The sequence below is a fragment of the Balaenoptera borealis genome (genome assembly GCF_965194805.1).
Source record: "Balaenoptera borealis genome assembly, chromosome: 11".
Taxonomy (NCBI): domain Eukaryota; kingdom Metazoa; phylum Chordata; class Mammalia; order Artiodactyla; family Balaenopteridae; genus Balaenoptera; species Balaenoptera borealis.
Window position 1 is genome coordinate 92,984,323 of NC_138868.1, and position 12,135 is coordinate 92,996,457.

General features: G+C 33.4%; 1 protein-coding gene across 8 annotated transcripts in view; it reads right to left on the reverse strand.

Moving 5' to 3' along the window:
* Positions 1-12,135, reverse strand: part of ATM (ATM serine/threonine kinase) — a 141,313-nt gene that overhangs the window by 99,149 nt on the left and 30,029 nt on the right. For all 8 annotated transcript variants that reach the window (XR_014231814.1, XM_082343427.1, XM_082343425.1 and 5 more), the window contains 11 exons: positions 12,021-12,116; positions 10,985-11,210; positions 9,026-9,151; positions 8,339-8,464; positions 7,314-7,403; positions 6,060-6,231; positions 4,723-4,922; positions 2,368-2,450; positions 2,114-2,269; positions 1,220-1,295; positions 959-1,089 (listed from right to left, as the gene is read on the reverse strand). Coding sequence is in view for 7 of the 8 variants with exons in the window: in XM_082343427.1 (XP_082199553.1) it covers positions 959-1,089; positions 1,220-1,295; positions 2,114-2,269; positions 2,368-2,450; positions 4,723-4,922; positions 6,060-6,231; positions 7,314-7,403; positions 8,339-8,464; positions 9,026-9,151; positions 10,985-11,210; positions 12,021-12,116 (1,482 nt within the window). In the remaining variant the exon portion in view is untranslated. The remainder of the gene's footprint in view (positions 1-958; positions 1,090-1,219; positions 1,296-2,113; positions 2,270-2,367; positions 2,451-4,722; positions 4,923-6,059; positions 6,232-7,313; positions 7,404-8,338; positions 8,465-9,025; positions 9,152-10,984; positions 11,211-12,020; positions 12,117-12,135) is intronic.

The following is a 12,135-nucleotide window of genomic DNA, read 5'->3' on the forward strand; positions in this document are numbered from 1 at the left end:
CAATAAAGATGTTAAAAAAACAATTATTGTCAGCATATCCAAATTTTGGACACATCTAACACATGTATTTATGTGACTGCTGGGCAAGTTCTTTATAGCATTCTTTAATTATTGGTCACTTACATTTGAACAGTAAAATTACTTAAATGATTTTCAGCTTTGCTGTTTTTAAAGCATAATGTAATTTTTTTTCAAATGTTCATTGATTTTACAAATTATTAAACAACTGACACATTCCAAGTATTATTCTAGGTACTAAATATACAGGAAAAGAGACAAAAATCAATGCCCTCTAGGAGCTTATATCCTAGGTAAATGTGTTAAAATACAATTATTTCAACTGGTGATAAATGCTACAGAGAAAAATAAAGCAGAGAGGTGCTTTATTTACAGGAGTGTGAGGTAGGAAAGGCAGAGGTAGGTTTTAATTTAGAGTTTTAAAATCAAGTTGATAACCTGATAAACATGCAGTTGTTAAAAAACTAATATTTGCTTCTTCAGGTACTCAAACATAAAACACATCCCTGTGAGAGAAACACTCCAATGCCTAACTCTATGTTCACTTGAATAAATATGATTGTAATTAGCACAATGTAAAATGTGCTAATTTTCATTTTACAAACTCATATAAAATCTCAGTAATATCCAAACATCCTATATCTCTTGTAAGTGGGAGTAGACACACCTCATTCAACTCAACCACTTACTAGCTGTATGGCACTGAGCAAATTACTTTATCTGTCTAAGCCACAGAGTTTTCATTAATAAATTGGAGAAAATAATAGTATCGAAGTGATACAATTGTCAGAATTAAGAGAAAACATAAATGCCAGGCATACAATATATCTCAGTAAACGTTAACTATTTTTAATATCACAACTAGTGAACTATGACTGTCCTACACATTGAATTGCTATCTGCAGCACTCCAGACACTTCATGAATACTTGCCCCATTACCTATTGAGTGACTGTGCAGCCAACATGCGAACTTGGTGATGATTATCAGCAAGAAACTGTGGAAATACTTCATTTACAGGAAAGTCTTTTCCCATTACATTCAGAATAGCCCATTTTGAATAAGGATCAGCCTATGGGAAAGAACAACTGAGGTTAAATGTGAAATACTAAGAGAAAAATCACCCATTAACAAACAGAAACAAAGACTGCTTTAAAAATGTCAATGGAGACCATACTAATAATCGAAGTAGAATAACTCACCTCAAGCAAAGTTTTAAGGCATTTTACTAGTGCCATTCTTACAGAGAATGTGCATTTTCCCTCCTTTGTTAAGTGCCTGAAATAAAGTATGTTTCTTAATATCAAGTAATTATTCCAATAAAAGCACAGTAAAAAAAAAAAAATCACTGGACATTAAGGTTATTCTAGGCTGCTTCCAAAATTTCTTTCCATGCTAAATTTAATTCTCACTATGTGGCATATGCCAATATTCTCACCTTCCAAAAATTCCAGCTAAAATAAATTGGTTTGAAAAGGAGTTCCTTTTAATGTATGTTATTTGTGTCACATGATTATGCCTCATTTTTGGGCTATCCCACTTCAGCTAACCATGTTATAGAAAACTTGCTTTAAAAGGAAAACATTTTTAAAGTTGTTGTGTTGTTATATCAAAGACTTAAAAATGACATTCTATACTGACTCAGAAGTCCTTGCCCACCAAATGGTAGGAGGGCTCTAAATTACATATATGTGCTCCTCTATAGGTGTCTTGGTATTATCTCACACTATGACTATATGCATGAAATAACCAGATAGTGACAAGGCCAATTTGTCCACTTTAGGAATATAAACTACTCAATTGATTTAGACTTGTTGCACTTTGCTTTATTCATCATACATGTCAAACTATTAAGAGATTCAAAATTCGCAGGGAAATACACTAAAACCACTTCAGGAAGCCAAGTCTTAAGCAGAAAACAATGCAGTTCTTCAAGCAATTAAGGAGGGAAACACAAATTACATTTCACTATTGTTAAAAGATGTATATAGTTACATTTGAGGATTAGAAGAAATCACTAATGTAGAAATGCAAAGTTTGCATTTGTATGCAGAAATGGCAAAAGAAAAATAACTCCACAAAATGTCTATACCCACCAAAATGCTTCAATCACTGTTAGAAACTGTCCTTGAGCATCCCTTGTGTTCTCAGCATCCATATTTCCTTGACATAGGTTCGTCACTATGTGAAGGACATGGTTTAAAATGGTTTTACAAACATCTTGGTCACGGCGATACAAAGAACACACATTACTGTAATGGAAAAAAATTTAACTTTGTCAGCATAACAGAACACACCAGTTTAATTTACAAATTTAGAGTGAATATTTTATATGGTTTTAATGTCTTACGATAGTGGTTTCAGAAGGTCAACAACATCTTCCATTGGCAAGGGATATTCTTCTCCAGGAAGGTCCTTTAAAAGCACTAGATACTAAGATAGTTGGGTGGGGGAAATTAGTTTTTTTTTTTCCAAATATCATTTATTTAAATAAGTACATATATGTAACCATAAATTCGTATATAAACACATGTGCATACACACACACACACACACACACACACGATCAGTGAATTTTTATGAAGCAATATAATTAAAAAAAACGGGGGGGGGGTGCGGGGGGGTTTTGAAGTCAAACAGAGCTGGATTCAAATCCCAGCACCATAACCTGTTACTATTTGAGTGGTTTAAAAACTTGCCTTGTCATCTGAGTCTTTGTACTCCCAGCTGTAAAATGAGGATATAGCACTTACCTGGCCAGATTACTGTGAAGATTAAAGGAAATGAATGTAAAGGTCTGGCATTTATTGTAGGAATTCAGTAAGTGACAGTTGTTATCACTGTTGGAGTTAAGTGCCTGAGCAAGAGTCTGAAACTATATTATGTCACCACCCTCCAAAAACAATGCTTGGGGATAACTTCAATGGTTAAAAACTATTCTATTAATGAATTTTGGAAAGCAGAGATAATTATGGGCAGTGAAGAATCCAAATACCCTGACTTATCTTCCTATAAGGCAACCTTGTAAGGCTCTCTATGGAACGATGGATATAAAGGGTTACTCAGCAACTACCAGTTGTTATAACTGGTAGTTATAACTAGGCAGCCAGTTTCTGACAGCTGCCAAATAATTTTCTAGCTGTATTAAGAATCAGAAGGCATTTTTTTTCCTATCATCTGTATGTAGAAAATTATTTCTTACTCCTTCTGATACTATAAAAGAATATTAAATTGGACCATTTTAAATATTTGCCATGAGAGTCATGTGTGATGTTACTGAGTGTCTTGAAGTGACTTTGAACATCAAAGCCCCAAGAAAAGCATACAGCCCTCCCCACTGGTTGGGGCTAGAGACTTGACTAGAGTGTTTGCCAGGGTTGAAACCAGGGAATCAAACAGGGCTCAAATAAGCATATTTGCCGGGGCTAGGGATCAACCAGAATGTTCACCACAGCTAGAACATGACAAGGAATTCTACCAGGGACTCAACCTGAATGTTTCCAAGAGGTTCTAATTAGGGAATAACTTGGCATGTTTTCCAGGGCTGGGGAAATCATTGCCATGTTTGCCAATTTGCTGGGACTAAGGATATGACCATGGACTCATCCAGGATATTTGCTGAGACAGGAGCTCTCCCCATATGTTCACCAGCACTGGGGCTAAGGGTATGGCCCACATGGTTGGGAGATAAGTTACATGTAATAATACTGAGTAAACAAGTAAATGCACTGAGGTTAAGTGGGAAGCCAGGTTTCTTACTGTTGGAAAAGAGAGCTACAAATATGGACACAGAAAATAAATCCTATAATGTTGGATTGGAATTGAAGATATCTATCAGTAGATGAGTAAAGTGATGAGAGAAGGGAAGGAGAGAGATTACTTTTGTTAAGTCTAAATCTAATCATGAGGAAACATGAGATAAACTCAAAGTGACGGATTCTATACCGCAAGTGGCTGTACTATTCAAAAATATGAAGGTCGTGAAAGATAAGGAAAGACAAAGGAACTGTTCCACACTGAAAAAAACTGAACAGACCTGACAACTAAATGCAATGATACAATGTTAATTTCCTGATGATTATACTGTGGTTATATAGGAGAGTATCACTGTTTTTAGGAAATACACACTGAAGTAAAGGGGCATCATGTCTGAATATTTAATCTCGAAATGGTTCAGAAAAAAAGTGTGTGCTTGTGTGTGTGTGTGTGTGTGTGTGTGTGTAGTGTGCAAAGAGAGAATGATAAGTCAAATGTGGTAAAATGTTAACTACAGAGGCTTATGATGGAAATATGGGAGTTTTGTAGTATTTTAACTTTACAGTCACTTTGAAATTACATTTAAAAATTTTAAAGCATATAAACCAAGGTCAAGGCAAGATTCAGACTTCAACAACAATGTTATGTGAGTATTATTTTTACATTCAGAGTCTGTGGCTCTTGGCCTAGTTTAAAATAATAATAATTACACCCAAAGAGTATAAATCTATCCAAAGTCCATCCAAGTTTTAATGTTTCAGTATCTACTTAAATTTTTTTCACAGTATATTAGAAGAAAAGTGTATTTTATAACTAGTCTCAGATTCATTTCTCAAGGAAGCAATTTCAAGTTTTCAAAGGTACTATATGATTCTAATATGTCAGTCCATTACATTTAGCTAGCAACATCAGACACAACTGAAGCACTTCTTCATTTCATTGAACTCACCATGTGTAGATGGAGAGATCTGGTAAGGTCTAGCATGCTAGAATCAATTAACATTAACAATTTCCTTCGAATATCAGCTGCTCTAAATGACACAGTATTGGTCTGAGCAGTGGTTACACACATACACAAGAACTTGAGCATGTCTAAAAAAAGTAGATCTTGCTTTGACAGATGTTCTTCAGCTAAAGGATTCATGGCACCTAAAAATAAAAAGCGCTTATTAAGACTAAGAGAGGTGTACAACAAACACATACATTGAACATTAACACATATATCTTCCCCTTGAACAACCAAAGAGATAAAAATATATGGAAAGCAAAATTATGATGAAATTGATTACACACTAAAAGCTTCAAAATTCTTCATAAAAGGTTACCCTAGGATTCTGTCATCAATAAATAATCTATGGAAAAATCTATATAGACAAATATTCACTGCAATACTGTTAGAAAGGAATCTAAATTTCTGACAATAAAAAAGTGGTCCAGTGGTTAAGAATCCATCTTCCAATTCAGGGGAAGCCAGTTCAATCCCTGGTCGGGGAACTAAGATCCCACATGTCGTGGGGCAACTAAGCCCACACACCTCAACTAGAGAGCCCACGTGCTGCAACTACAGAGCCCACATGCTCTGGAGCCCAGCCCACACGTCAAAACTACAGAGCCCACACGCTCTGGAGCTCGCGCACAACTAGAGAGAAGCCTGCGCGCCGCAACAAAGAGCCCACACCACAACGAAAGATCCTGTATGCCGCAACAAAGATCCCGCATGCTGCAACTACGATCTGACCCAGCCAAAAAATAAAAAATAAATAAGTAAATTTTTTTAAAAAGTGGTCTAGTAAATTATGGTATGTATGTTAATTGGGATATTATAGAGCCATTAAAAAGTATGGTTATCAATAGCACAAGTACCTAAATGAAAAAAATGCTTACAATTAATGTTAAAAGAAAACAGACAAGGTATAAAAAGGCATTTGAATGTTGATGCTGATTATAATTTTGAAAGGGTCTATGTAGAATAACAGAAAAAGGTAAACAATGATGGCATTATGGGTACTTTTGCACTATCCTGCTTTCTATTTTCCAAATAACCTATTATATGTTTTTATTTATTTAATAATTATTTTAAATTCCCCCATGAAGAATAAAATAGGAAACTAAAAAATTCAATTAAAAATCAGGGAATTCTAAAGTGTATAGAGGGGAACAATCCCAAAAGACTATACAAAAAGGAAATAAAATGAGCATAAAATTAGTATCTATGAGGCCTTTCATAATACCAAATCAATGTAAAGAGGTAAAAAAAAAAATCCCGTGCAGTAGAAGTATATTTACCAATAGTAATTTGGCTCTCTCCAGATTCATTTGCATCAATAACACTACTAGCAGGGTAATCATTAAATAGACTCATGGATGACTGATCCTCCATCTCCATTAGATTTTCATCAGTACAATCTTCCACTGATTCTACTTCTCCAAAGTCAAATGGCTTTTTGATAATGAATACCTTCAAATAAGAGAAAGAAAGACGTTCCAAGTTGGCTTCTTTCAGAAGCATGCTGTAGTTAAAATTGACCTAATCAAACAATTCAAGATTCAAGTGTATGAAACCCTGCAGTATTATTTCTATTAAATGTCCTGCAACAGGAAAACAGATACATAAACTGTATTGTCTACACAGCAGAATAATACACAATCTTTACAAATGATTTCTTAAATTAAGAAGTTTCATACTACCCCAAATTGATGAGGGTGTAGGTAAAATTATAAATTGGTAAGACTATTTTGGAGGACAATGACATTATCCATCAAAAAGTAAAATTTACATTCCTTTTGAACAAGCAATTTCATTTCTAGAATTTATCCTACATCCTTCATAGGCACAAACAGAAGGAGATGAAAGCATAAGAAATTTACTGCAGAACTCTTTGTAAAAAAAAAATCATTTAAAATTTTAATTAATATTAGTTGGGTTAAAATACATATATACTATTCCCATATATAATGAAATACCATGGTACTGCCAAAAAAAAAAAAGTATACATAGGTATAGCCCTATGTAGTAGCAACATGGAAAAAAGACCAAGATTTATTATTAAATGAAAATACTCAAGTTACAGAATATTCTTTCACTCATTAAATATTTGAATATCTACTATGTGCCAGGCACTGTTCCAGACAAAAAAGTATGTAAGCCCATTTATACGGAAAAAGGAAAATAAATATCACGATGAGAATATGTTGCTTGTCTGGCAAGGTTTTTGTTTTTATTTTTAAGAATAGAGAATTATTTTGAATTTTGGTACAATGTCATACAGAAAAAGGTACTGAGTCCGGATGATTAGTTCCCAATCACTTTGTCTATTATTATTTATTGAGAAATTAACCGCCAAGCACTAGGTATTGATATTAAGAAGCAATCAAATACATTCCCCCCTGCAAACCAAATAACTTTATTTAATTTCCACATTTTAAAAACATAACATACCATATACTGTGAGATGCATCCCTTTTCAAGAGAGGTTTCAAAGTTATAAAAAGCATCTTAGAATCAATGAAATATGGTAGTAAAATAGGAAGCATACTTACTAAACTTGTACAAATATCTGCAATATCATTCATTAGCTTTGATGTTAATAATCGTAAGAAGAAGCCAGATGCAATCTTATTTGGACTGTGCTGTAATTAAGACAAACAAAACACCAGGCAAACAGAAATAAAACAAACAATTATTCTTTGCAGATAATATTTTCTCTATCTTGAATGAAATGCAGATTTTCGTTTACACTGGAAATTATCAGAATAAGCATGGATAAAGAGTTTACTATTAGGAGCAAGATATGAATTGCTTCAAAAATACAAACCTCTTTTCTTAAAGTAATAATAACTATAGCAAGTATCTTTCATTGAGCATAAACAACATTAAAGTAAAATACCAGCTATTGCCCCTAAACATAAGCAAGCAATAATCATAGTTTAGCGTTTATTCTTCCACTCTCCTTCCCCACTAATACCAAAACACAAAAAAACACATTAAAAAACCAAAAGTACATGCTGATAATATTGATATATGGCCATGTACTTAACATTAGCTTTAAAAAGTGTTTCTAGTTATTATCAATACTCTGGTCTGGCTCAGCTACCCCTCAGGCCTGCTCCAAATCAAAACAAAGATTACACACAGCAGCACCCTTTCTACCAAATGTTATGTAAGACTACCTGGGCAAAAGAGAGTAATGTGTGTGCTAGAACTGTTTATCTTTGCAGTGCCCACTAGCCCTTGTGTACTGGTATGCACATCACATACTTAGTAGTCAACAAGTTTTTATTAAATAAATGAAAATACACTGGCAATAAAAGAGTCACCAATTAGTTGTATATTAAAGCGGTAAAATAATCTCAGAAACTTTCCTGAGAAGGTTAGTTTCGTGCACTTAGTTTCATGAGAAACTCATATTACCTGTTGCTTTTCTCCTCTGGATACTACCTTAATTTACCAATTTAATTTAAAATCAGTGTATCAACTTATGAATGGACCCAAAAAACAGTAACAACACCAACCAGTTACCAACCTCCTAGGTAGGCTACGCTGTCAAGTAGGAAGAACATCTTACCTTGGTACAGTTATGTAAGCAACGTGTACACAGATGTATCATATTTCTCAGTGAAACAATTCTAGATTCTTCATTTGTCTTATTTTTAAACAAAGTGATACTTTCTCCTGCATACTGCATTAGAGACTATTAAAAAAAAGAAGGAAAAATCCAAATTTCAGTTAAAATCATAGCTTATTGATTGCTTTTTTGTTTTACTTAAGAAGTAAAAGTAATCATTTTAAGAAGTTATACTTGGTTATAAAATATAATTAAAAATGAACAAATTTTTAAAAACAACAAATCTTATACCCTGTTATCCTTACAAATCACACAACTGACAGAACAGCACCCAGAGATAAAAGTCAGTTTCATGCTTAGAGCCTACTTGATTAACACTCCTGGTTAAGAATTCTTTAGGATAACTGATCCAGGAAAAAAATTTTAAAGTACAGATAAACACCAGTATTTTTGTTAATGAGATTAAATTTTAATGTGATATAATTTCAATTACTGTATTTATAGTTGGCTTAAAATAATTTCAAATTTAAGGAAGGAGATACAATATCATTTCTTCTCAGACTGCATAAATGTAAGAGAAAGAGCTAACCTACATAAAAATTTGTTTTCCAAACAAATATACCAGTTTTCCCAGGAATATATTTCATTCAAATTAATCCAAAACATTATTGACATAAATCTTCCTACCTTGGCTTTCTGGAATAATTCTGATTTGTATGCTTCCTCTTCAGCTATTACACCCACATAACAATAGCAGCCGAGAACACCCACCAAAAGACTTGAACACCGGACAAGCGTTTCTGAATTTGAAGCCTTAAAGTAAAACCCAAATAAAAAATTTTTATATTTTGTAAATCATTTTGAGTACTATTATCTTTTATAAGAGCAAATTTTATGTACATATTAAAAAACAAAAGTTCAGTTAATTGAATTAATAGTGGCATAATTCTGATCATCTCTAAAAACATCTGAGGGATCCCTACAGAGTTGTGATAACCAGGGTTCCCAGGAAAAACAGAAGTAGTGTATGTCCTAATGGCCAAGTAATATATTTCTTCTTAAAGTGGCTTAATGTACTGCACACACAAGCCCTTAAATATCTGAGGTAAGGAGGAAAGAAAGAAAAAAAACTGATAGGCAAATAAATGTCTGTAACTCTTAGAACATGAGTAGAAGTTAGATTCATAATAAGAGACATTAAAATGACATTTTGAGGGCTTCCCTGGTGGCACAGTGGTTGAGAATCTGCCTGCCAATGCACGGGACACGGGTTCGAGCCCTGGTCTGGGAAGATCCCACATGCCACGGAGCAACTAGGCCCGTGAGCCACAACTACTGAGCCTGTGCGTCTGGAGCCTGTGCCCTGCAACGAGAGGCCGCGACAGTGAAAGGCCCGCGCACCGCGATGAAGAGTGGCCCCCGCTTGCCGCAACTAGAGAAAGCCCTCGCATAGAAACGAAGACCCAACACAGCCAAAAATAAATAAATAAATAAATAAATTTTTTTTAAAAAATGACATTTTGAGCTTCTAAGAGATAAGAACCTTGATTTATTCAGCTTTTTAGACTCCACAGACTAGCACAAGGTATTTTTGCCAGTAGATACTGCTTAACCAATTTTATAGAATTATGTAAGAATGTGTAAAGGTTACACAGAAAAATAAAATTTTCAGATTTTTCTGTTCCTGTATCGTATGAAATGTCATTTTAGGGGAAAACACGGAAGATCTCATTACTTTGTAATGAAAATGGTTACAACTGTAATCCAGAAGTCAGTCAGTAATTAGGGGCAAGATAGAGCAAACAGGCACACTGCCTCTTCTCTGGCTCTTTGTATCGTTAATTATGGCTACTGAATCAACTCCTTTGAGTAGCCTGTAGGTTTTATTTTAGTCAACAAATATTTTATCATTTATCATATAACAAAGCACTGCAGAAGATACAAAGATTAATAAAAATTATATATGCCCTTTAATGAGCTTCTAGCATAGTTTAAGAGAGATTTGTGTATATGGTACAAAGAAGATGCTAAGTGTCATTTAAAAATAGAAATATTAAGTACTATTAAAATTAAAAGATGTATGACTGAGATTATCTAAGAAAGGCTTTAGCAAGGATTTTGACATATGGATTATCTGAACACACAGAAATGGGTAGAAAGACACAGTTTTGGCAAGAAAACAGCACACACGAAGAGAATTTGTGATTTTAAGAGGACAAAGGAAATGATATGTGAGACATTACTAAAGGACCTCTAAAATATGGATGACTGCTAGTTCATTTACTAATGAATTCTCCCTCTTCAAGTGCAACGAAAATCTATTAGATCAGTTTATATTATGTCCTTTTCTGTTATTGTAATACTTTCCTCCTCTGTACTAAGGTTCTTTTTCATCAAACAATCACTATGCTCAAAACCTTTATTACTACCCATCAACTCACCCAAAGAATTCTACTTCTTTAATGTCTATGAGAATTCCTGGTAAAAGAAAATAGTCAAATTGTTTTTCTTCAGTTTTCCTTTTTTCCATGCTAAATTTTCCCTATATGTAGCCATGTGCTACTACTTTGCTTTTAAAATTAAGCTTCCTAACAGTCTACCAAAGTAGAATCAAATATTGGCTTTAGTTGATTTCGAAAATCTCACCTCAGATGAGTAATTATTTAGAAGCTGTTCTGACAATCCCAGAAGATAGCGATCCAGTGATTGCTTGAGATTTTGGTGGACAGAAAAGCCTACACTGGATTGGTGCTTTTCTGTAGTATGTTCTTTCACAATGGTTAAAAAATCCATCTTGTCAAAAGTTGTCTGAAGAAATAGTTCTTCAACTTCTGAGAATGAAGGTTCTTCTGTATCTTTTTGGTGTTGCTCACTTCAAAGAAATAAGATTTTTAATTTGTAAAATCAAATTATCTATTATTTCACCTTCATATAGCAGCAATCTATTACAAATAAAAACATTAACAGCATCTATATTATTCAAAGACTGATTATACAATTAGTGAATTATTCTTTTAAATGCTTCTCTTCTTTGGATTTTGATAATTACTTATAAAGAATTTCATTATTCAGTAGCAAATTTTACTAATAAATGGACAAAAAAATAAAAGTTAGTCTCAAAGGCAAATTCAGAAAGTATTAAAAAAAAAATTAACAACAGATATAAACACTAAGAATAACATTATCTGAAACATTTCCCTTTTTTCACCTTTGATTTCTCCAAAATGTAGATCTTTTTTCATCTTATGCCCTCTAGAGGAAGAACAGGAATCTTCATGCTAGTGACAGAATTTTCAGTCACAGTGATAAACATAAGCCTCTTGAGTCAATCAACTAAAATGAGGTTTTTAGATTTATTCTTGTTTCCCCTATCCTCAATTATCGTTAGTTTTTAGCGAACAGTCAGATTTTATTTGACATACGAAAATGGGTCACATCTTTAAAGAACTCATTTCCACATGATGTTTATGTTCTTAATATCCCATCATAAACATAAGCTATAGGACATAAAGTATAATTATTGAATTAAAAGAAACTTTTCCTTTGCTAACAGTTATGATTTTTTTAATTGACCAATTTAGTTCATAATTTTTAAGATGTAGCTACTACTTTGCTAAAATTATTATCTTTGTTAATTAAAGCTGTATCTTAAAATACCACAGAACTCTATTAGATAACATACCATTCTGGCACACTCTGGAAAAAATTCATTGCAGCTTTACAGTTTTTCATAGTGAGACTCACAAGAATTTTCTCCAGGGAAAGATGAGGAAAATTCCTATAAAGTAAAATAAAAA